This window comes from Neovison vison, chromosome 6, assembly GCF_020171115.1.
Source record: "Neovison vison isolate M4711 chromosome 6, ASM_NN_V1, whole genome shotgun sequence".
Classification (NCBI taxonomy): domain Eukaryota; kingdom Metazoa; phylum Chordata; class Mammalia; order Carnivora; family Mustelidae; genus Neogale; species Neogale vison.
In genome coordinates, this window is record NC_058096.1 from 198,436,569 (window position 1) to 198,463,198 (window position 26,630).

Here is a 26,630-nt window from a genome sequence, read left to right on the forward strand (position 1 = left end):
ATATGAGGCCCAAACTTTCAACCCCAAGATCAAAAGTTGCACACTCGATGGACTGATAGGCAGCCAGGGTTCTTATTAGTTTTGAAATTAATCCTCTTTTTAATGATGTTTTGATGATATTTATATGTGATTAATGTTAATGTAGGAAATCAGGGCAGGCCTGGGATGGCCTGGGATGTAGTCTCGCTGGGCCTGAGATGCTAGGGGGTAGGGTTGTGCAATGGAAACAGACACTGAATGACATGGCAACAGGCAAGCATCCATTCACAGATAACTGGGATGCATGACAGGCATGAATTTTTCCCATGTCCGAGTGGTACTAGCAGTAAGTTAACTGGTGTTCCTAATTTTCTTTCTCCTGGGACCCATAATTACTTCTGCATTGAGGTGGGAATGTTAGGATATGCAGGGGCAAGTGGCAGATAGATAGACATACCTTTGAAGAGAATAACCTGATTTAAAAGGTTTTGTAATACTCTTCCAGTAGGTATATTATTATTTTTTCCCCGGGGTACATTTTTCCTATTACATCATGATGTGAGATATTTATGCTATGTTATCATTTTTAGGCCTTAATAATGATATCAAATGAAACTTACTTTTTTCTTGGCTTATTACTTGGCCATCTCTCCCTTATTTCTTATAACATGGAAGATCTTAACATAGGTAACAGAACCAGGGTGACATTAGCTGATGCTCTCTGTCCCCCTTTGATGCCTCCCAGGAATGCCAGTGGCCTGGGGGACAGAGATGCCTGGACTTGAGCTGTGGAGAGAGGAAACTTCAAGCGAGAGGCGTCTCCAGGTACTGGGGCCAATCCACAGTTGATTAATGCCTGTATAGTTATCAGGAGCTAACTGACTAAACTAACATTGATTGCCCATACTTAAATTTATACTTTATTTTTTACAAGATAAATTATGTACATAGATAACCTAGTAATGGTTGCAATTTGTGCAGTTTGAGATACTTGGCAGTGGTTACTTTTTAAATTTTTCCCTGTGGAGTTTAATTGAAGTTTTAAAATTAAGTATGATTTTTTTCTATTTTCTTTTTTTTAAAGACTTTATTTGACAGAGAGACATGGTAAGAAAGGGAATGCTAGCAGAGAGAGAGGGAGAAGCAGGCTTCCCTCAAGCAGAGAGCCTGATGCGGGGCTCAATCCCAGGACTGTGGGATCATGACCTGAGCTGAAGGCAGAGGCTTAATGACTGAGCCTCCCAGGTGCCCCTCTATTTTTTTTATCTCAAGTACACTGTGGACATTTTCATACCTATAACATATAAAGGTACATTACTCCTTTTTGAGTATTTCGTCTATTCTGAATTAGAACACTGGGCAGTCCTAATGGAGTACATTAAAATGAAATTCTAGTTTTTGATAATCTAGTACAATCAGAGTTTTTAAAGGGCAGACTTGATAGTTTATATAATTCTTAGATCTTTTTAGCTTACTTAAATATATATAGCATACATAAACCCCTTAAATACACACACACACACACATTATATATATATTCAAGCTACTCATATATGGGTAAAACATACCAACATTTTTTTCTATATTGTCATGCTGGTATTTTAAACCATAGAAGACCAAAGTCCAGAGGAACCATTGTGAAGTCTTTAGGTAACAAAAAAGTGAAATTTTGTATATTTGCTTTTGAGTTTATAGTTTAATTTCAGGAAAGAAAAATCTGAAGGACATTCACATAAAACTGAGCTTAGAGTCTAAGGTAAAGCTATTACTACAGGCTGCTAAATATACCAAGATGACAACTCTGGTATAATTTACATGTAATGAGAATTTCATAAAATAGGGCTAAATAGGTTATAAGTTTGCCATTTCTGCTTTAAAGGTAACAAGGTAAAATGGTCTCAAGGTGAAGCAAGGGAGATCTATGTGTGTGTGAAGAATAATTACATATTATTAAATATTGTGGTGTTGAACTAATTTAAGGGTATATCCACTCATTGAAGAAATATATTTTTAGTGTTTACTATGCAGCAGAGACTATTCTAGGTGTAAAAATAGAGTGGTGAACAAAACAGACCAGATTCATGTGTTCATGAATTGTGAAACAGAGGTTAATTTAGATTGGTTAGAACATGGGATGCAAAAGCAGAATAAGTAGAGAGAATATTGGCTTTGGTGTCATGCTCTATTCCAGAAATGGTAGATGGGTTTTCATGTAATGTATCAGCTCTCTAGATCCTCCCTGTAGCCCTAGATTGAGAAGGATGATATGCCGCATCCTAGCTAGTGGGGAAAGAGGGCTGTGATTGCACAGTAATGATCACTGCTAAGGGTGGAGTGAAGAACGGTGGCTTGTGTACTTTGGAATGAGACAGGCCTAAGTTCAAGCCCACCTCTGGCACTTACTAAACAAGTAAAATTCAGAAGAGTTATTTAACTACTGTGAACTTGTCCCCTCTTCTGTAAAGACAAGGAGAATTGACAGAATTGTTGTGAAAATTAAAAACTCTGGAAGGTACTCATTAAGCATTAGTTCTCTCCATCTTTCTTCTTATCTTAATTTTCTTATATATACAGGGGAGATACTGTTACTGGCCTTGTCTATTATTATGAGGACTAGCTAAGTGAAATAAATGTGTGAAACCATTTAAATATGGTTTATAATGTGATACTACTATATGTTATATCTGGAAATGGAAGATTATTAGGCTCTGGGGCAGCTGGGGAATGGGAAGAACTCATGAATTCTTCCAGAAGTGGGAAATCATGGATCCCCACATTAGCAACCCAACATTAACATAATTTAGCTACTCTGTGTTATTTTCTCCCCTTTTTGCTATCAGCCACTAACCTGCTGTTCTCTCTCTCTCTTTTTTTTTTTTTTTAAAGATTTTATTTATTTATTTGACAGACAGAGATCACAAGTAGGCAGAGAGGCAGGCAGAGAGAAAGAGGAGGAAGCAGGCTCTCTGCGGAGCAGACAGCCCGATGCGGGGCTCAATCCCAGGACCCCGGGATCATGATCTGAGCCGAAGGCAGAGGCTTTAACCCACTGAGCCACCCATGCGCCCCAACCTGCTGCTCTTAATCTCCTTTCTTCTTTAAATTCCCAAGAGAGTCTGGATTGGTCCACTTGAGCACTGTATTCTTTTGGGCAGAATTTTCACACCCAGCCACATCTAGGTAGTTGGTTGACTGACCTATGGAGTCACTGCCTTTTGGTCTGGTGTTTACTAGTGCTTATTCTGACAGGAGCTGTTCTGGCCTATTCTTGCTTCCTTTGCAGTGGCTTTGGGGCAGGAGTGTCCTCAGAAGGTGGCTATGATCACTACAGGCACTAAACTGACCTGTCCTAAGAAAATGCAATGACTTTTTTAAGGGATTGGAGGAAATTAGGATAGACTTTATGGTGGGAGATGGCCTTTGAGATTTCTTAAACTATAGATAATTATTTTCTCTTAACAGTTTTTCTTTTAATAAGTAGCTGGTATTTACATTACTTCTTAGAATCGATTGACCATCATTATTTCTTGAGTACCACCCAGCTGATAGATCGAATTCTCTTTAGCTTTTCAGTTTCCAAAGACAAGACTCAGTAAGCTTTAAGTTACTAGTAATTCAGTTGGTAAATTATTCTTGATAAACCAAGATTTCACCATTCTTCTAGAGTTAACTTTGACTCGGAAATTTTTTTTCCTAATATAAATCCAGCTCAGTTCTCCCAGTTTCTCCCATGTGTCATTATTGGAAGTTTGCGAACTATTTCTTGAAACTATTTAACTGTAGCCAACCAGTATTAGAAGTACCTGCTAATGTCTAAAATATACACTTAGTATATTATCTAACAAGATTTCATTCTTTTTCTTCCAGGTAATTTATCCTCAGCATTCCAAACTTACTGATAAAGAAGTAAGTAAAAATATTGCTCCATATAGTCTGCTGTAATATTCTGTTTGTTTTTATTGGTGTGTGTGTGTGTGTGTCAGTATATATAGCTTTTGTTTTCTTTTTCAGAAAACCAATATTTGCTATTTGTCTTTTCCAGATTCAAATTCAGGTAACTATTTTTCATGTGGTATTTTTGTTGAATTTTTTGCTAAGCATATTGATTATACTCTTAATATATGAAAATGGTTTGAAATAGAATGTTAGAATGCAAATTCAATTTCCACCTAACAAGTCAGTGATTTTATGATGCCAGTCATGTCTTTTTTATTTTAGTTTGTTCAACTTTTAAAATAACTTACGTTGTAGTGAGGTAAAACATCAAGGAGCAATAAAATGTTGAAATAGTGAAGAGATTGAAAACCAGCAACATCGGTATGTTTGGGGATTTATAGTAGGTAGTTTACTTTTAGTTCAGGATTTGGAAGCTTACCAAGAACTCTGTAAAAGCAGTGAGTTAAAACACACACACATACACAATAGGCTGAATCTGGTTATGAAGCATGGCCATCAATTACTTTAATAGTTTGTGTGTGTTAATATACATAAAGCACTTGGAATAGTGCTTAGCATATAAAAAACACCGTGTAAGTGTTTGCTGTTACTATCAAGTTTGGTTTTGCTGGTCTTTTTCAAACTCTCCCTTTGTGTGGTCCTAATTGTTGAACTCTTTCAGGTTACCTCTTATGTTTCCCTTTCAAAACAGCTTTTCAGGCTTCTAGTGACCAGAACATTCCACATCTTAGACCACACACAGTTAGAACCCTATGAAGCAAAGGCACTCCAGTTCCCTTTCCTTTTGTGGTTACTTTTAATGTCCTGTTAATTCAGTTTAGTTCATCTTATTTGGGAGATTTGATATTTTAATTTTTAAACTAATTTCTCCTTTCCTTATAAATGCTTCTAGAGTTCTTTCCTATATACATGTGCAATTCAGGTTTTAGGAATTATGTGAAAAAGAAATGGTATCTTGGTTTAAAAAAAAAGAAAGCCTTTGAGAAATCCCAGTAGGGCTTTTGTTCTAACCTGGAATCATTAGAATCTCTTGGTATATTTGCCTATTAATGAAATAATGATAGAGAGGTCCTATAGGATCATTCCTCATTTCCTTACAAAGTCCATGCGTGTAGTTCTGAATGTAGTGAGTGTTGGATTGGACTTCCAGGACTCAGGGTAAGCTGAGTTTTATGCATTACAGGATGAACTGATTTTATGTGATTGGAGTCACAGTGGATTACACTGCACACTCTTCTCTTTCAGATCACAGCCGGTTTTCATGGCTCTTTTTCACCTCTCCGCATGATCTTCAAGGCTAAGAAGCTAATTACATGTTGTTTGGATAGACTTTTTTTATTTTTAGTTTTGTAGTCAGTCCCTCCCTGTGTCCCTTTTTGTTCAAATTTAGACTCAAGTGTAACTCCATGTAAAATCAGAATTTGTTCAGTATTTCAGACATTTGAGTGATGTTCAGATGTTTTGTAATGTCTTCCTTATAAGCTGCACATCAAATGAATTAGGGTTCATTTTATTTAAAGTATGGTGGATACTTAGAAATAAAATTGACAAAAGGTTTTAAAAAGGACACCTTGCCATCTTAGGAGATGAATATTAAGCTAGACAGCAGTAGGCTGTGAGTTTTATGTGTATTTGAGAGTGCTCTTCTAAGTTGTTGATTATCCAGTTTGTTTCACTGATATTTATGAAATGCGTGTTGGGATTCCTGTGCCAACTTTGAAGTAGATTTAATTTTTCCTCAAATAGCTTTTATTTGTTAGGGAGGGAAATCCAGGTACAGTAGAGCAGTCTTTAGGAAAGAATCATAATTTAAGTTTTGTTTCCATGGTGCACACTTAAAAAAAGTAAAACAAGATTTAGACTCTCTGGTATGCAGATAAAGAAGAATGCTTTTGGGATTCCCAATGGAGTGATTTGCCAATTCTCCATTTCCTCCACCTGCTGTCCACACAGACCTTAGATCTTGTGACTTTAGAAAAAAATTTGGGTTAGTTTGTTTTTAGGTTTCAATATCTTGTTGCATTTGAGTGACTGTTATCTTTAGAAGCCACATTTTGGATTTTAAGAAACAGATATATAGCATCTAGAAATACAAGAAATGCTGAATTTTGTGAAAAAGAAATAATAAAACTCTCATAGCTATAAATCCCTAACCACCTGGCTCCATTCTCAAATCATGGGTATGCTGTGAGAACTTTCCAGTGACAAGCTGCACTCACAAGCTGTACAGAATTGGTCAGAAAGATAGTTCAGCAGGTCAAAAAGGCTTTAGGCATGTTAGCCTTGTTAGTTGAGGTAAATGGCTCCTGTTTTGTGTTTCAGAGGTCTGTCCCTTCACACACTGAAGGTTACTAAAGAAGTATCAACTGACAGTACAGATTGGCAACCAGACTTTTTTTTTTTAAGGTTTTATTTATTTATTTGACAAAGACAAAGTGAGAAAGGGAACACAAGCATGGGGAGTGGGAGAGGGAGAAGCAGGCTTCCTCCTGAGTAGGGAGCCTGTTACAGGGCTCCATCCCAGGACCCTGGGATCATGACCTGAGCTGAGGGCATATGCTTAACGACTGAGCTACTCACTCCCTGGCAATCAGATTTTTTACATTTGCCATGCAGAAAATGATATCTAGGAAGGAGAAGGCATTCCTGATACCCTACAACCTCATAAAAAATAGATCTTTATTGTTAGTATGAGCCATTGCATTTTCCTGCTCTATCATATTAAGTATCTCAGAGAAATCAGTGTGTATTTCTCGGTGTTTTTTTTCTTTCTTAAGAAAATATTTTGGGCTTTTAGTTTTAATTCCAGTATAATTAACATAGAGCATAATATTAGTTGCAGGTGTACAATATAGTGATTCAACAATTCTGTACTTTACCCCATGCTCATCAGTGTAAGTGTACTCTTTAATCCCTATCACCTATTTTACCCATCTCTCCACCCATCTCCCCTCTGGTAACCATCTATTTGTTCTCTATAGTTAAGAGTCTGTTTCTTGCTTTGTTTTTTTCTCTTTTCCCTTTGTTTTGTTTCTTAAATTCCACATATGAGTGATATCGTATGCTATTTGTCTTTCTCTAACTTATTTCGCATAGCTTTATATTCTCTAGATCATCCATGTTGTTGTAAATGTCAAGATTTCATTCTCTTTTTATGGCTAAGTAAGATTCCATTGTGTATATATAAATGTGCAAGATGTGATTTGTGTGCATGTGTATGTGCGTGTATACACACCACACCCTCTTTATCCATTCATCTATTGATGGGCACTTGGGCTGCTTCCATATTTGGCTCTTATAAATAATGCTGCAGTGAACATAGAGATGCATATATCCTTTTGAATTTGTGTTCTTGTATTCTTTGGGTAAATACCCAGTAGTGTGATTACTAGATTGTAGGGTAGTTCTATGTTTAATTTTTTGAGGAACCTCCAAACTGTTTACCACAGTGGTTATACCAGTTTTCATTCCCACCAACAGCGCACAAGGGTTCCTTTTTCTCCACATCCTCACCAGTACTTGTTTCTTCTGTTTTGATTTTAGCCATTCTAACAGGTGTGAGTTGATAACTCATTGTGGTTTTGATTTGCATTTCCCTGTTGATGAATGCTATTGAGTGTTTGTTCGTTTAAAAATAAAGAAAAAATTTCTTTTCTTTCTTTCAAAAACAGAGAAAAAAATACTTAAATATCTTCTAAAGGGAAAAATTGAACAATCAACATATAAATCTCTTGAACTAAAACAATGCTAAAAGATTTTCCATTATCTCAGGTCTCATGTATTTTCTTTATTTTTAAACTGTCAAGAAACTGATTTCACCTATACTCCAGTCCCCTGTGTTTCTTTCCTCTACCACCAAAGGAATATTAATTTCTATGATTGCATTTAGGTTTATATACTTAGTTGCTTTTTAAAAACTTAAACGTGTTACCAAGTTTCTGCTTCCTTTGTTAAGAACTTCATGTGCTAAAGAAATATAAGTACTTCTTTGTATAATAGTAAGTAATAAAATCCTGAGCATATTTCATATTTAGTATAATCTTATTAGTTCTAAATATAATAACCAGAAAGAATTTCAGTGAAAAGCTACTTAATGTGTCTTTTACTTTTTAGACTATTTATGGTTTTTTGTAATTATTGCCAGTTCAGGTAAAGTTTACATATTTTAAGAGGTTTTCTAGAAGTGGTTATGTTTAAAAACTTTATTAGTCAAAACTTTTTGGAGTATCTGGGTGGCTCAGTCATTAAGCATCTGCCTTCAGCTCGGGTCATGATCCCAGGGTCCTGGATCAAGCTCCATATTGGGCTCCTCACTCAGCGGGAAGCCTCCTTCTCCCTCTCCCACTCCACCTGCTTGTGTTCCCTCTCTCGCTGTATCTCTCTCTGTCAACTAAATAAATAAAATCTTCAAAAATAAATTTCAGGGAGGATATAGTAAAATAGGTAGAGATGCATGCCAGACAGCATGGGTCTTAGTGTGCTAGTCACATATTATAGCTTACACAGGTAACTAGGATTCTTAATTAAGAGACTTTTAAATATTTTTTATAATTTCTACAGTAGTAAATATTGATGAATGATTAACCATGCATTAAGGTAGCTGTGATGTGTTTGGAGATGTTGGTGGCTGAGGACCACTTATTAGATATTATAGCATCATTAACAAAGAATACAAAACATATGACAAAGATATCTGTATTATGTTTTTAGAGGCTTGAAATGATTATCTTAAATCTGGTACAGAAATCTAAGTAATTTCCATGAGTGACTAATGAAATTAAAGACATTCTATGCAGACAGATGTGAATATAGGTATCATTTTCCTGTAGAAACACTTCACAGAATTATATCACTGATAATGTTAAATTTAGATAATTGTTGACCCATACTTGCCAGTTCTAAATTGGCATTTCAAGACTGTTCTTATAACTATATTTCCCTATATTACAATGAGGCAGTGTCATGTGAGAATTGCAAAAAAAAAAAAAATTGTAGCATATTTTAAAATTGCCATTATTCTGATTTTTAAAAAAGGAAAAATAGAGTGAAAAAATAAAAAACTCTTTAAATTAAAATGATGAAAATAGTGAATCTATTACATGGGCACTTCCTGAGTCTGCTATATTATGTTTTTTAAAAAAACCTTCCCACTGTGAAATGTAAAACACATACACGGTCTAGAAATAGAACATTGCCAATGCCTTAGAAGCCCCTCATGTCCCCTCCTGAGCACTGTTTCCCACCCCCATCCAAATGCAACCATAGTCCTGATTCTTACAGTGATAAGTGTCTTGTTTTTCTTTATACTTTTATCACCCAACCATGCATCCCTAAACTCTATAGTTTGCCTGCTTTTAAAAAAGAAAAACAAGGGGCGCCTGGGTGGCTCAGTGGGTTAAGCCGCTGCCTTCGGCTCAGGTCACGATCTCAGGGTCCTGGGATCGAGCCCCGCGTCGGGCTCTCTGCTCAGCAGGGAGCCTGCTTCCCTTCCTCTCTCTGCCTGCTTCTCTGCCTACTTGTGATTTCTGTCTGTCGGATGAATAAATAAAATCTTTAAAAAAAAAAATAAATAAAAAAGAAAACTCAAATTAAAAAAAAAAAAAAAGAAAAACAAGCAACTATATAAATGGATTTGAACAGTATATGTTCTTTTGTATTTGGCTTCTTTTTCTCATTATTATGTTTGTGAGTCAACATTAAATGCAAACAGTTTAAAGATTTTTTTAAATTAAATGGGGGAAAATAGGAATAGGAAAAATAGTAAAGAGACCTAGGAGTTTAGATGTATGTTTTGCTATGGCTGTGCCTCTAACCAACAAAGATGGCTTTGGACAAGTCACTTGAACAATCAGAATCTCCAGTTTTTCTCTAAAACATAATAAAATGGGTTTAAACAATTCATAGGACCTTTTTAGTGCTAACATTTGGTGAATCTGGATAAAGAAATGTTATACTATGCTATTCTTAATTACTTTCATTTTTGTTTTCATTAGGTTGTCTTGGAGATACCCAGTTTTGTTTTAGATTCCGACAGTCTTCTGGAAGGAGGGTGTCACTGCATTGTCTTCTGGATCATTATGACAAAGATTTACCAGTTTACTTAAAGGTTGGAAAAGTAGTAATAGAAAAATGTCCTCGTGAGAGGAAACTTTAGAACTCAGCTACCTCTTAATAGCATTCAGAAATATTTTGCTTTTGTCTTATTACTATATTATAGTGCTACATTTCCTAAGTGAGTCTATTGTATAAGGATTCAACTCACGAAAGAAAGGAACTCTATAAAGTTACTATTCTTGAAACGCATAATGCTGTTGTGAAGTATAGAAATTGATCAGAATGTCGAGGTAGTTTTCCTTCAATTTTTATAACTCTTTGTTTAGATGTGGAGTTGAGGTGGTACTATACCAGTAAATGTCACTCAGAGTTGAAGATTCCCTACTTCATAATAGAATTATAGTTGTCTCATTTTGATTTTTTAATGAGGTTTGTTTTACACTTATTATTTATTAAAGGCAATTTTAATAATTCAGATGATTTCAGAGTGTTGTCTCTTTTGGTATTCCACATTTCTGTCTCTAACTGCATGAGGAACATTTCCATCTGCATGTCCCTATCAGCACATCCAGTATGAAATCATTTGCCTAAAATCAGCTTTTGCAGTTTACCTCCCTGGTTCTTCTAATGACAGGAACCCTCTCCCAGTTAGCAAAAATTTTACTGTCAAAATGTCTTATAACTATCTACTTCTTTCTATGACCTTTTGATATTGCTATTAACATATTCTTTCAACTGTTAATGATAGCTATTATTTATTGGAGCTTGTTATGTTCTAGGCACTGTATTAATAAACATGTGTTATCTCATTAATCCTCCTTACAGTTTTCTGAGAGAGTTCCTTGTGCAAATGAGGGAATTGAGGGCTGTTGAGGTGAAGAAACTTGCCCAAAGATAACCCATCTTTTGAGGGTTTTTTCCAATGTCATGTATTTTACACAGTGTTGCTAGCTAAAGTATACATATATATTATATAAAAATAAATATAAAATGACTGTCTATTGCTTAAGGAATAAAGAACTAATGATAGTACTGTTTCCTCATCCTCACTTTTTGGGCCTTACAAATTAAGCACTTTACTTTTCCAATTTCCAACTTTATCTCCTTTTTGTACAGGTACCATATTTAAGCCAAACTGAACTATGTGCTTTGTCCTGAGGTAGCTTGTATTTTTTCTGTCTGTCCTTGTTTTTGCTTAGACTCCTGGCTCTATAAACCTGGAATGTCTTTGCTTTTGTTTAAATCATATCCATCCTGTGCCCACTTTAAAAACAGCTGCCTCCATGAAATCTTTACGGATCTGCATAGGCAGCTATAATCTCTTCCCTCTTGGCCTCCTTGTAACACTGTGTTCTTTCCTATATACCCGTCTTGAGCTTTGTTTTCATCCCTCTTTAGATTAAGAGCTCCTTCAGGAATTGTATTTGAAGCATCTTTTAACTTCTCTAATATGTAATACAATGCCTTGTTCTAAGCAGGTGGTTAATAAATATTTGAGCAAAGAGTAACAATCCAATTAGAAACTGGGTCAAAGTTTATTTCATGAGGATACAAAAACTTCTTACGTTTTTTGGAATGTAGTTACTTTCAAATTGTATTTTGATAAACATTTCGGTGTTTTATTTCTATTAGGTAAAAATAGAACTGGCTTTGTAAGATTCACATTAGCATTTAACTCCTTTTTTCTCTCTCTCTTGAAATTTACAATAGGATACCTCATTTTACTAGGACTATCCCTAACTCATACTTATAGGCACAATTAAAAAATATATAAGTAGCATTGGGGGAAAACAGAATTTGATTGTTTTCTGACTTCTATTAACTAGTACAAATATGAACAAAGAACATAAGCTGAGTAAACTGTAGTGGGAAAAATCTGACTTCAGTACTTTAGTTATAATTATTTCCCCTTTGGGCAAACTGGCAGGTTTGGATCTGCCAGTTACTGTCATGATTATTTGTGTTGGTGGAAAAGCATAACTAGCTCTTTGTGTATACCTTATATTTCAGTTCAGGTTTATAAAGCAGCATGATGTTAATAATAAAGGATGGCAATATGTATTTTTTTATTTGTCACTTCTTTCATAGAAGGATCCTGCTTATTTTTATGGATATGTATATTTCCGACAAGTTCGAGATAAAAGTCTAAAAAGAGGCTACTTCCAGAAGGTAAATTTCATATACACTAAGGAAAAATGCTTTTATATTGTGGCTAAAAAAATAGAAATTGTAAGGATGAATAGTCTTTAAATGATATTTTATCTTTAAACATACTACAACTTACGTTTTATTTTTGTCTTTTTTAGATTGTAGACACTTGTCCCTAGATTTTTAACTAGTAGTGAATTTTGCCATTCTGCTATCTCTGTGCTAGTTTCCTGGTGGTAAATTATAGATATTGTATGAAACTCCCAAAAGCCAGAAGAATCTGCTTAATTTTCACATTTTATAATGAGGGAAAGGATAAACAGATGATTGTAATATTATTACAACTTATAAAAGCCCGCAGTATCTTTTTGAAACACCTAAGAGTCAGTAAATACACTGTAGCAACATCTTAATCATTACTCTTTCCACTCTAACTGTACAGTCATTTTATTTCCTTAAAATAAATTAGGGGGACCTGACCGGCTTAGTCAGAAAAGCATGTGACTCTTGGTGTTGGGGTTATTAGTTCAAGCCCCATGTTGGGTGTAGAGATTACTTAAATAAATAAACTTTATTTTTTTTTTATTTATTTTTATTTTTTTTAAAAGATTTTATTTATTTGTCAGAGACAGAGGGAGAGAGAGCGAGTGAGCACAGGCAGACAGAGTGGCAGGCAGAGGCAGAGGGAGAAGCAGGCTCCCTGCTGAGCAAGGAGCCCGATGTGGGACTCGATCCCAGAACCGTGGGATCATGACCTGAGCCGAAGGCAGCGGCTTAACCCACTGAGCCACCCAGGCGTCCCAATAAATAAACTTTAAAAAGATTTCTAACCACCATTTAAACAAAAATTGGTTCTGATTTAATTCCAACTAAAGGGACACACCTTTACTTTTTGTAACTAGAATGTGCCTTGACTACTACTTGATATTGGATGGAAAAATAAAAAGTATTTTTCAAAAAACATAGATGAAAAAGATGGGCATAATCCATATTTGAAGTGACCCCAACTATAAAGTTGCAATTTTTTTTTAAGATTTTATTTATTTATTCATTTATTTATTTGAGGGGTGGGGCAGAGAGAGAGAGCGAGCATGTGGTCAGGGAGAAAGACAAGCAAACTCCATGCTGAGTACAGAGCTTGATGTGGGGCTCGATCCCAGGACCTGAGCTGAAATCAAGAGTTTGGTTCTTGACTGACAGAACCACCTAGGCATCCCAAGTCACAATTTCTAAGTATATGGCTATGACTGTTGAAGACTAAAATACAACAGTCATACGTCTTAGTTTGAAAAAGCATCACAGTTTCCTCCTTCTGTATTAGGAGAAGTTCATCTGGCTAATTCTGATACTGTTTTGCTAATGTAAATAGTAATGAGGCCTTAGAAATTATCCATGACATTTGTCTATTAATAGGAAATTATGAATCCACACTTTTGCTGAATTTAGCTCATTAGTAATTGATTATGTAAGAAATGACAAGTTTAAGTTATAATCATTAAGAAAATTAAAAAAACAAACATGTTTCTTTTTTCTCTCCAGTCCTTGGTTTTGATCAGCAAACTTCCTTATATTCATTTTTTTCACACTGTGCTCAAACAGATAGCACCAGAGTATTTTGAAAAGAGTGAACCTTATTTGGAAGCAGGTAAGTTAAACACTGTGTGAGTTAGATACCTTTATGCAAGAGTTTTAAAAATTTTACTGGAAATGGCTGATAAATATAAAGTTGACATTCTGAAAAAATTTGTTAAGAATTTTAAGGGCTCTATGATAAGAGAGAGATATAAAACTATTCTGCACCTCTTCCTACGAACACAAAAGACCGTATCTTTTATTACCTCCTTTTGCAACATAGATGATGCCTCTTTATTAGGGTAATAATAAATAAATACAGAGTTGATAGCTCTGCTTTTTGGAGTACTATTTAAACAGAAATCTTTGTCACTCTATACAAAGGCCTTTATCAGGTGGTATGCTTTTGGTAGCTAATTTTAGTAGCAATAAGTAAATAGGAAAATTGCCTTTAAACCTATTACTTTGTTGCTTTCAAAAATTGGTGAACCAGTTTATATCCTAGACCACAGGTATATTGCTGGTGAAATGTAATATATTTTCACTACTTTTACTTTTCTTTTACTTTTTATCTTCCACCTTTCCAGTATATTTTTCCTGCTCTATAGAAAGGAATTCTAATTTCTGATGTTTCATTTTTCATATTTTAATATTGGAACTTATAATAAGGAAATATTTTATTTTTCAGCTTGTAATGACGTTGACCGATGGCCTGCCCCAGTGCCAGGGAAGACATTACACCTGCCTATTATGGGGGTTGTAATGAAGGTAATACCTTTTATTTCATTTGTCTCATTTTCTGAGGAAATCTAGGAAGTTCATAGATAAGTTTTGCTTTTTAACTTTCTAGTGATGTCCAGTCCTCTTACTGCTTTTTCACTTGTATGTGAAGAGTTACAGAGGTATCACAGTTCCTCCTGCTGTACAGAGCCATTAGTCACACAACTCCAGGGGCCACCTATTTCATTTCATCCTGTAGAGTTTGCACAAAGGTGTCATTCTTACTTAATACATGTGAATGTAAATCCCACCTTCTAGACTTTTGCAACTCTGTGGCCCTCCAGAGACGGTGGCATTGCAGAATGCTTTGTGGAATTGGCTATGAATTAGTAAAAATTAAAAGAAATGTGAAAAGCCATTGGTTCTTAGGTTTGAATGATCTTAATGTGTAATGCCAGACCAAACATGTCCATCCCAGGGTATTGTGCTCTATTCACTTCTCCTTTCTTTTCCATTCCTTTTCTCTTTTCTTTTCCTTTCCCTTCCTTTCCTTTCTTAATGTAGTAGCATTTTGCTCAAAGGATTTGTATGAATGTTCTCTAAGTGCTTTTGCAATTCATTTTCAAGTTGGACTTATTTTTGGCAATGCTCTGTTTTTAGATCTACTCATTTCTGTAGGATGTGTTCTGTTTTTTCCCCCTGGGAGATCATCAAAAGTAGTACTTGTAACTCTGGGTTGAAAGTTCTCATGGTTTCCTGTTAGATTTATCCCATAGTTTGGCAAGCTTGAGAGGGTGTGTTTGGGTGTGTATGTATTAATGAAGCAAAGACTGGAACAATAAACAGGAAGCAGTATAAAGCTGATGCCCTTTTTCTGTTTTCCAGCACATTTGCTTCTCAGTGGGTTAGTGATTTCCATGTGGGAATATTCCATGGGAATATGGAGATTTTGTTTCACTTACCTTCTTTTTTATTTTATTTTATTTTATTTTATTTTTTATTTATTTGACAGAGAGAGATCACAAGTAGGCAGAGCAGCAGGCAGAGAGAGAGGGAGAAGCAGGCTCCCCACTGAGCAGAGAGCCTGATGTGGGGCTCGATCCCAGGACCCTGGGACCATGACCTAAGCCGAAGGCAGAGGCTCAATCCTCTGAGCCACCCAGGCGCCCCTGTTTCACTTACTTTCTGCTGTGACTAAAGATAAATAAGACTGTAGTTGTAAAGTCTGATACAGATACTTTGTTTTTATGGCTTTTTAGCCATTGCTGAGTATACTTTTTTAGTGGTAAGAGTGTTTCTGATCCCTCATTGTAATGGGACTCACAATTATATAAAGGACATTCTTTTGTAGCCAAAGTTAATTTCTTCTCTTTCTCTTTAAGGTACGGATTCCCACATGTCATGACAAGCCTGGGACAACTCAAATAGCACAGTTAACTCAGCAGGTAGTGTGGCACTGTGGTAGAATAATCTACCATAAATAGTCTCTTTAACTGAATTCTTAAAACTAGCAGATGCAGAGTTTCTTGGGTTTATGGTATATATCTGAATATTATTGAAATACGCATTAAATAATTTTGTAATAAGAACTCAGAGAACTCAGAATTTATATTGTAACTGTGAGGACTAGGGGAAAATATAAATCCTCTCATCTTCTTAGAAGAGAGATCAACAGACTTTTGTTTGTAGGAAACTCAGTCAAAAGGATTCTGTAGTTATGATTGTCTTTCATTTCTCCTAAAGCTACATCTGTTCAAGGGTGGGGTTGAAGGTTTTTTTTTTTTTTTTCCAATTTATTTATTTTCAGGGGTTGAAGTTTTTATTTGAAATGTGTAACTGGTGTATTAGCACTCCCATTGTTTGAATTTAATTAAAATGGAAAGAAGTAGGAAAACTAATTTTGCCTGTTGTATTATGGTAATATTTCAGGCAGTTGTGAATTAATCTACTATCTGATTGTTGGGTTAATGCTTTATCCAAGGAATCTGTCATCCTTGACCTTGTACTGTGTTAGGGGAGATTGGTAAGACCTATTCTCTTTGTGGCTGCTTCTGGAGGAAGAGAATCTTAAAAGATAGATTACAAGATAGATATTTTATAAGATAGATAAATGATAGAAGTCAATTTCTATAAATTTTAGTGACATTTTCTATATTTTTTTCTTTTTTATCTCAGGCAGACACACATATATCTGTTATTTTACCTACTGTTCATGAGGTGGATCTTTTCAGGTAAATTTTATTAACTGCCTTTTCTCTTTTACTTTGTGATATTGTTTTAAATTTCTTTAGGAAATTAATGTTCTTAATTGTGGAAAAAAATGGGAAGAGAAAGGGGAAAAAGAAAGTAGTCATTATGTTTCATATATTGTAAATCAGTAATTCATCCCTTGCTGTATATTATGAGCTTTGACAGGGAGATTTGGATATGGATTGGGTATTACATAGTAGAAACAAATTATTTTTTGTTTGGTTTGATGTGAGAATGGCATTGTAATCATGTAAGAAAACGGGCTTACTTTTTAGAGATGCATTTTTAAGTACTTTGAGATGAAAATTTTCATTTTAAAATACTTTGGTAGGGTGCCTGGGTGGCTCAGTTGGTTAAGTGACTGCCTTCAGCTCAGGTCATGATCCTGGAGTCCCAGGATCGAGTCCCACATTGGGCTTCCTGCTTGGCGAGGAGTCTGCTTCTCCCTCGACCCTCCCTCTTCTCATGCTCTCTCTCATTCTGTCTCTCAAATAAATAAATAAAATCTTTTAATAAATAGATAGATAGATAGATAGATAGATAGATAAAATACTTCAGTAATGGGCACCTGGGTGGCTCAGTCAGTGAAGCATCTGCCTTTTGCTCAGGTGGTGCTCCTGAAGTCCTGGGATCGAGTCCTGCATCAGGCTCCCTGCTCAGTCGGGAGTCTCCTTCCACCTCTCCTCCCCTCCTCTGCTCCTGCTCTCTCCTTCACTCTCTCTGTCTCTCAAATAAAAAAAATCTTTAAAAAATAAAAATTAAATTAAATTAAATACTTCGGTAAGAAGTGCCCGATTAACTCAGTTGGTAGAAACTAAGACTCTTAAAATACTTCAGTAAGAAAAAAATTAATGAAGTAAAAATGATAAAACATTGTTAACTCTAGATGATATATAAATGGTGGTTCTTACATAATTGTCTTTATTTTTCTGTATGTTTGAAATTTTTCAAAATGCAAAATAAAAAAAGGGAGAGTGAATCTAGCACCGAAAAAAGAAAAGGAAAACCTACCAGTGCCTGTGCCTTACCCAGAACAGCTGAATAGAAATCTTAGGACTGGTATGCAAGTCCTGGCTCCTAGGTGGTTCTGATGTGTATCCCAGGCTGAGAAACCACTGCTGTTTCCGAGCAGTTATTAAATAGTAATACAAGCAATCAGGAGTCATGCAAAAGACTTAGAATGGGATTTTTGGTTTGATTTTTGTGGGTTTGATTTTTGTGTGTATGTGACCTTTAAACTGCATGGAATATTGCTTCAAAGTGATTCATTTTGTATGCTTGATTTGTTTTATATACTTGGCTTTAGGGCAACCCAGTAATCCCACTTTTAGGAATTCACCCCAGTAAATATAAAAGCACATATCCACACAAAGACCTGTATGCAAATGTTTATAGCAGTTCTATTCATACCAGCCTAAAACTGGAAACATAGCAAATGTCCATAAACTGGTAACTGGATAAACAAATTGTGATTCATGCATGTGCATGGAACACTACTTAGCAACTAAAAAAAAGGCGCACAGTCTGCAACATAGATGACTCAGAAGCATTATGCTTAGTGAAAGGAACCAGATCTTAAAGAGCTGCTTACTGAATGATTGTATTTATATGATATTCTGGAAAAGGGGCAGACATCAGATCAGTGGTTGGCTGGGGATGGGGGTGGGGAATCAACTACAAAGAAGATGAGGGAAATTTTGGAGTGATGGACGTGTTCTAAATCTTTGTTAAGTGTAAATTTTACTGTATGAACGTTATAAATCTTACTTAAAAACAAATTGACATCTTTTTAAAATTAGATGTTGTAGCATTCTTAGAATGAAAAGTAAATGAATAGTTATCACAGGAAAAATATACTAAGATGGATGTATACTATTTATACTTTTTTTTTTTTTTTTTTTGGACAGAGAGAGAGACCGCCTGCATGCAAGTGGGTGGGAAAGGGCAGAGGGAGAGGGAATCTTAGGCCAGCTCCACGAGTGTCACAGAGCCCCACATAGGGCTCAGTCTCAGGACCCTGAAATCATGACCTGAGCCGAAACCAAGAGTCAGTCCCCTTAACCGTCTGAGCCACCCAGGCGCCCCTACTATTTATACTTCTGACACTTTGTTCATTTTTAAAAATTAAAGAATTGGCATGAGTTAATATAGAATTTGATTACTAGACATATTTTCTTTTGAACTGCTGGGTGCAAATCTTGATGCTTTTCAGTTTATTATCAGTTATCTTTGCTTTTGTGGTAATTAATTATTCCTACCACTAAAACTTTTTATTAGCATGTGTCTTTTCTCCTGATTATGAATAACATGTTCTTTTTTTGTTGTTGTTAAGATTTTATTTGTTTATTTTTTTAACGATTTTTATTTATTTATTTGACAGAGATCACAAGTAGGCAGAGAGTGAGGGGGACCAGGCTCCCTGCTGAGAGAAAGCCTGATGCGGGGCTCGATCTCAGGACCCTGGGATCATGACTTGAGCCGAAGGCAGAGGCTTTAACCCACTGAGCTACCCAGGCACCCCTGTTTGTTTATTTGTTAGAGAAAGAGACAGTGAGAGAGGGAACACAAACAGGGAGAGTGAGAGAGAAAAGCAGGCCTCCTGCTGAGTGGGGACCTCCCCGCTACCTCTCCCTCTGCCCAGTGCAGGGCTTGATCCCAGGATCTGGGATCATGACCTGAACTGAAGGCAGATGCTGAACAACTTGAGTTAGCCAGGCGCCCCTAAATGACATGTTCTTGTTTTTAAAGTAGGACAAGTTGGGGGCACCTGGATGGCTCCCACTTAGATCATGCTCTCAGTCAGGGTCATGTGATTGAGCCCAGTGTCCAGCTCCAGGCTCAGCAGGGAGTCTGCCTGAGAGTCTCTCTTTCCTTCTCCCTCTGCCCCTCCCTGTCACTCTCACATGCACTCTCTCTCTCAAATAAATAACTAAGTAAAATCTTTAAAAAAGTAGAACAAGTGAGTTTGTTGTTTTTTATTCTTATTGCTCAGGAGGTGAGAAAACTGAAAGTTGAACAATAATAGGCTCACACAGCGCTGTGTCAAGTGCTTAGTGTCTGACACTCAGCTTAGTGACAGCACTCTTCATTTTGTGTGTAGAGAGCTTACATTGTACATTTATTCATGTGAATAAAAGTTTAAATGTTTATCACTTATATTGAAGGTGATATTTTTATACCAAGGGTGAGCTTGAGAGCAAAGGACTGAGACCTGGAAAGATGTTTGAAACTGAGTGGCAGGGATGCCTGGGTGGCCCAGTTGGTTAAGCATCTATCTTCGGCTCACGTCGCCATCCCAGGGTCCTGGGATCAAGTCCCACATTGGGTTCCTTGCTCAGCAGGGAGCCTGCTTCTATCCCTCTCTGTCTGCCTCTCTGCCTACTTGTGATCTCTCTCTCTCTGTCAAATAAATAAATAAAAGATCTTTTAAAAAAATGCAGTTCAGTGTAGGCACTCATCTCCCTCCTTGTACCAGGTCGAGTCTCATTCAGCTACCACTAGTACATGGACCCTGACTTTGGTGTCAGCTCTCTTGATCCCATAGTCTTCTCATTAAGTTTTTAAGTTGGGCTTAGAATTGAGGGACAGTTCTCTGTTGAAACACATTCTCTTGTCTAGAGTCAAGGACATTTTACCTGATGATATTTGCTATTGGTTCCTCATACTGATGCAGGAGGCATACCAGTTATGTGTCGTCATGTTCCTCCTTGCCCCCATCTTGAGAACGAAGCCATCTTGGCTTTCTAAGCCATTGGCAGAGTAGGTAACAGCTAGGGGTGTTTTGTATTTCAAAGACTGTAAAAGTCTATTACTATATAAAATGTGTCTGATATCATTGATACGTGTTAGTTTCTTTTAGCTTTTAAGATTATAACAACAAGCTATGTCTTTCTGGAAAAAAATTTATCTAGTTATTTACTTGCTTAGTTATTTATCTAGTTATTTACTTGTCTATTTATATATGTATCTATTTATTCATCTATTTCTTTATTTGGAGTAAGTTTCTGATTTTTTTTCTAGGGGATGACTCTTTTGAGGGAGGCAATGGAGCTTAGCATAAAGCATGGCACTGCAGAATGGGGACATGAAAGTAGTGCTAAAAAATACCCTGTAATTTCCCTATAGACCCTCATTTTAGTAATTTTATACTGCAGTTAATTAGATGCCAACCATCTATATTTATTAAATTTAGAGCTGGAGACCGGGTTTCTTTCTTGAATATTTAATACTTACCTCCCCAATAAAACTTTTTGTAATAGGTATTTCTAAAGTAGTACAGGAGTTTCAGAGAGTGCTCTGTCTTGTAACTCTACTGGGTGTCTGTTTATGCCCTTACTTATTATATATCACAATACTTTTGAGAAAAAGTAATTTGCAGCTTTAATGCCATATAGGAACGCCACTATTAAATACATACTTAACACACACACACTTACCACTTTTCTATAAATTTGTAATTGTTTCAAAATTTTATGTAAATATATATGTAAGTGTATATGTGCACAGTATATGTAGTTATATATACATATGTGTATATATACATATAAATTTGAAACAGTCACTAATTTATAGAAGAGTAGTAGTATAGTTCAGAGAACTACTTCCTCATACCACTTGATAGTCAGTTGGAGACCTGTTGTCTCATCATTTCGGAATACTTTAGTGTCTATCTCCTACACATAAAGACACAATTGGGATAAGTCACCAGAATTGGGAAATTAATGTTGATAAATTAGTACCATTTAATTTGGATGTCACCAGTTGTCACAGTACTGTCTAGTTCAGAATTATCTGTTGCATTTACTTGTCATGCTTCTTCAGTCTCTCTCCTTCAGTCTGGAATAGCTCCTCAGTCTTCCTTTCACACACCTGAGCTTCTTGTGGATTACAGGACAGTTACTTTGCAGGAAGTCCCTCAGTTTAGGTTTGTTTGGGATTTACTTGAGATTAAATGCGAGCTCTGTGTCTTTGGCAGGGACTTAGTTTGTCTTGTTACTGATGATGTTCACTTTGTGGTGTTCTCCAAGCTTCTCAATGATAAACTACTCCTTTTCCTTTTTGATTAACTATTTTGTTGGGAGGCACTTTGAAACTATGTATAGGAGTTATTTATTGCTATGTAATAAATTACCCCAATACTGTGAGGCTTAAAAGAACAAATATTACTTCGTGCAGTTTCTGAGGGTTAGGAATCTAGGAACGGCTTAGCTAGATGGTTCTAGCTCTAGATCTCTTACAAAGTTGCAGTCAAGATATCAGGCAGGATTTTGTCAGTTGGACAAGGTGGGGCATGAGGATCTTGACTGAGGCTGGAGGATCTGTTTCCCAAAAAGGCTTACTTACTTGGCTGCTGACTGGAGGTCACAATTCCTTGTGGTAACAGGAGGCCTCATTTCTAGCCATGTGGACCTGTCCATAGGGCAGCTTGAATGTTCCCACAGCTTTCAGAGGTGATCTGAGAGAAGGCTGAAGCCACCATGTCTTTTATGACCTAACCTTCAAACTTGCATACTGGCCTTATTCTGCTCATTACATATAAGCCATTAATCTAGTTCACAGCTAAGGAGGGGAGAATTAGGTTCCATGTTTTAAAGACAGTGTCAAAGAATTTGTAGAAATACTTTGAAACATCATGCTGTGTATATCTGTATGGACTCTTGGTTTCCTGTTTTATTCAACAGGTTATTAAAGTCTATTATTCTCATTTGCTATTTCAATTGTCCCCAGTTTGGCCAGTGAGACTTGTCTCACTTCAAGTTGGCCTTTATTTTTTTTTTTAATATATTCTTGTCATTCTTTAAATACTTAATTGCTTTTGTGTATAAGGAGTTCCAGGCTTGGGACACCTGGGTAGCTCAGTTGGTTAAGCATCTGCCTTCGGTTTAGGTCATGATCCCAGGGTCCTGGGATAGAGCCCTGCACTGGGCTCCGTGCTCAGTGGGGAGCCTGCTTCTCCCTCTGCTTGTGATCTATCTCTCTGACACATAAGTAAATAAAATCTTTAAAAAAGAAAAGATGTTCCAAGTTTGTCTTTTTGTGTTTAATTTTAAAAATTGATACACAATTCGGGGCACCTGGGTGGCTCAGTGGGTTAAAGCCTCTGCTTTCAGCTCAGGTCATGGTCCCAGGGTCCTGGGATCGAGGCCCGCATCGGGCTTCCCTTCCCCTCTCTGCCTGCCTCTCTGCCTACTTGTGATCTATCTGTCAAAAAAAAAAATTGATACATAATTCACATAATATAATATTCACTCTTTCAAAGTATACAGTTCAGTGGTTTTTACTATATTCAGAAAGTTGTGCTTCACTACTCTCTAGTTCTAAAATATTTGATCCCTTCAGGGCACCTGGGTGACTCAGTGGGTTAAGGCTTCTGCCTTCGGCTCAGGTCATGATCCCAGGGTCCTAGGATCGAGCCCTGCGTCGGGCTCTCTGCTCAGTAGGGAGCCTGCTTCCTCCTCTCTCTGTGCCTGCCTCTCTGCCTACTTGTAATCTCTGTCTGTCAAATAAGTAAATAAAATCTTTAAAATATTTGATCACTTCAAAAAGTAACCCTGTTCCTAGTGGCAGTTAGTCCTCATTTCTTCCTTCCTCCCCAGCCTCTGGGAATCACTAATCTACCCTCTGTTTCCATAGATTTCCTATTCTGGCCGTACCACATAAATAGTATCATAAATTATGTGACTTTTTGTGTCTACTTTCTTTCACTTAGCATGTCATTTTCAGGTTTATACATGCAGTAACATGAATCATTACTTCATTTTATGATGTTCCATTGTATGGATATACATTTTGTTTATCCATTAATCCACTGAAGGACATTCAGACAGTTTTTACTTTTTAGCTATTATGTGTAATGCTACTACGAACATTTGTATATAACCCTTTGTATGGACATATGTTTTCAGTTCTCTTGATTCGAAGATTATCTTGTGTGTTTCCTTCCCTGGCCCTGGAACCTGGAATCAGCCATTTCTCCAAAGAGCCTTCGCTTTATTTATTTATTTATTTATTTTAAAGTGGAGAATAAGATTCAGAAGCCAAGGTCTGGTGCTACTTGTGCTCAGTGCTATTGGGATATCATTGATTTTAGGCCCTCTCAGTGGACAGAGCTAGGAAGTATATATATATTTGTAAAGGGATGCATATGTACATACTCATATGTAATACATACACATTTTTGCATATGTATTTATTTCCAAATCCATATATATTAAAAAGCATAAAGTCATACTACTACCCCCAATTCCAGTCCTATAAGACAGGGTTCATTCTAGTTTTCTCCCTTTCTATATTTGTATTCCTTTTCCCTTTCTGAGGGACTACCTCCTATTATCCTTAATTAATTAATTTATTTGATCAGTCCCTATTAGTAACCAGTCTCTCATCTCTGCTTAAACTCTCTCCTCTATGCAAATAATTTTCTTACCCTTTTTGGGCTTTGACACTCCATACCCAGCTGCCCTTCTTCATGGATACCTTCCTTACCTTCTCATGCTCTGCTCCATGCTAGATTGACCCCCATGTGGTTACCCTCCCACGCCATTTAGGCTTCTCTATTGTACAAGGGCCTCCTCTCCATATGGGTGCCATCCTTACTTTGCTTGTGATCTGGCTCCCAATGCTAGAGAAGCCCCCGCAGGAATGCCCTCCATACCCTGCTGTGCTCCTATGCCTCTTTCCAGGCCACCTCTCCATGTGAACACCCTGTTTCCCCTGATCTTGTGTCCCAGCATGGACAGCTTCAACACACTCTGGTTCTGACACTCCACACCAGGCTGGCCCTCCAGGACTCTCATAACTTCTTGCCCTCTATCACCCCAAACCAGATCACCTCCACACATGTACATCTTCACCACATTCCAACAGCCCCCCAGGAAGCCACCTCCTCCACGTGGATGTCTCACAAAGGTCCTCACACCCCGCTTGGAGCCAGCACGTCTTCTTTCCCTCCTGGCAGAGATGCCTACCATGCTCCATGTCTGCTTTAAGATTCACTTGTTTAGGAAAGAAAGGAAGAAGAACTGCTTTGGCTTATCCTTGAACTGTTTATTGTTTTGTTTTTGTTTTTTCCTTGCACTTCCTTCACATTTGTTTTCTTGCCTTTGAATAGTTAAAATTAACTTTCCCTAATTTCCATTTCACAAATCTGTTTCATATTTTTTAACCTACATGTTCTTCCTTCCTTTCTCTTTCTTGTGTGTGTATATGTTTTCAACTATGAAGATTATGGTCTTTATAAATAGATATCCTCTAATCTACTAGGAAAAATCGTTACCCTAACAGGAGGAAATTACTAAATAAGTATACCAAATGTCTGAGGCTAAGTAATGTACCAGACTTGTGTCCTAATAGACTTCCACCTAATTCCAGGCTACTATAGAAATATGGAGCATTCTGTAAGGGAAAGATTTGCCCAGGAAGTCATTCTATTTGGCATTAGATCTCCCCTTGTGATTTGTTTTCATCATTTTTTAATATTGAAAGCATTAGCTTTTATTTATTAATTTTTTAAAGATTTTATTTATTTATTTGAAAGAGTGAGAGAGAGCATGTGCAGGGGAAGCAGCAGAGAGAGAGGAGAAGCAGACTCCCTGCTAAGCAGGGAGCCCGATGTGGGGCTTGATTCCAGGACCCAGAGATCATGACCTGAGCTGAAGTTAGACATTTAACCCACTGAGCTATCCAGGCTCCCCAAAAGCATTAGCTTTTATTTATTTTTTTAAAGTTTTATTATTTGACAGAGAGCGAGAAAGGGAACACAAGCAGGGAGAGTGAGAGAGGAAGAAGCAGGCTTCCCAGTGAGTAGGAGCCCAACCTGGGTCTCAATCCCAGGACGATCATGACCTGAGCTGAAGGCAGACGCTTAACTGACAGAGCCGTGTAGGTGCTCCAAACATTAGCTTTTAAATTAAGTAATCCAGTAAACATCCTTTGGAAAATTAATTTTTTTTTGTTTTCTCTAAAATATTTAGAATAGAAATTCAAATGTAGGGCGCCTGGGTGGCTCAGTCATTATGCGTCTGTCTTCAGCTTGGGTCTGCTCGGGGGGAGCCTGCTTTTTCCTCTCTTCCCTGCTTGTGCTCTCTCTCTCTCACTCACTCTCTCTCTCAAATAAATAAAGAAATCTTAAAAAAAAAATTCAGATGTAAGGAAGCAGTATTGATGAGATGGGCCTACCATATGGTACAATTTAATAATTATTCTACATGTTTTTATTATCTGTTAGCCATTTTGTGTGTCAATATATTGCATTTAATTTTCTAAAAATTGGAATGAGTCAATTGGTATGTTTTTATATGTATAAAAAGGACTTACGCATCAGCATAGTCTAAAGAATTTGTATGTCACAACGGGGTACAAATAGGTGGAAGAATTTATATCAGTATGAAGTTTTTAGAATGATCATCTAAGAACTGAAAACAACAGAGTTGAATAAATAACACTTCTACTGTATAAAATACCTTTCAGATGTTTCTGCCCAGTTTTCCTTCATAGTCAGATGCTTTGGGAGCTGGTCCTATTGGGGGAGCCCCTCGTGGTCATGGCACCATCACCATCGGAGTCGTCAGAGACTGTATTGGCACTTGTTAAGTGAGTATATTGGGTTCCTGACAGTGGTAGTTGCAGCATTTTTCCATCTGTGATATATTTGCACACAACCCCCTTTCTTGTAATAAAGCTGTGCTCATTATAGTACCGTTTCATGGATGAGAAAATTAATTCAGGTTCCATGAGGGCTGGAACCATGTTTTGGTTTTTCTGAGCAACAAACATTCATTCACTTAGACAAAGCTGGCATCTGACAAGTGTTAGTTGCATGAATGGTCAGTGTCTAGCAAAAGACATAACTGGGATATTGGAGGGCCAGAACTTCTCCCCATCTTCTGCCCCATGTCCACTGTTCTTTCAGCCCATCATTCCACGTTATTATGCATTTCCATTTGTCTTTC

At 36.8% G+C, this 26,630-nt stretch overlaps 1 protein-coding gene across 4 annotated transcripts in view; it reads left to right on the forward strand.

Moving 5' to 3' along the window:
- DENND6A (DENN domain containing 6A) overlaps nucleotides 1-26,630 on the forward strand; it is a 62,676-nt gene that overhangs the window by 11,998 nt on the left and 24,048 nt on the right. The window contains exons 2-11 of one of the 4 annotated variants that reach the window (XM_044253316.1): nucleotides 725-804; nucleotides 3,847-3,885; nucleotides 3,991-4,033; nucleotides 9,930-10,042; nucleotides 12,079-12,159; nucleotides 13,678-13,783; nucleotides 14,399-14,478; nucleotides 15,813-15,875; nucleotides 16,606-16,661; nucleotides 26,149-26,271. In XM_044253316.1, coding sequence (XP_044109251.1) covers nucleotides 725-804; nucleotides 3,847-3,885; nucleotides 3,991-4,033; nucleotides 9,930-10,042; nucleotides 12,079-12,159; nucleotides 13,678-13,783; nucleotides 14,399-14,478; nucleotides 15,813-15,875; nucleotides 16,606-16,661; nucleotides 26,149-26,271 — 784 coding nt within the window. Of the gene's footprint in view, nucleotides 1-724; nucleotides 805-3,846; nucleotides 3,886-3,990; nucleotides 4,034-5,181; nucleotides 5,252-9,929; nucleotides 10,043-12,078; nucleotides 12,160-13,677; nucleotides 13,784-14,398; nucleotides 14,479-15,812; nucleotides 15,876-16,605; nucleotides 16,662-26,148; nucleotides 26,272-26,630 lie in introns of those variants that run through there. The other 3 variants (XM_044253314.1, XM_044253315.1, XM_044253317.1) reach the window with 3 other exon arrangements.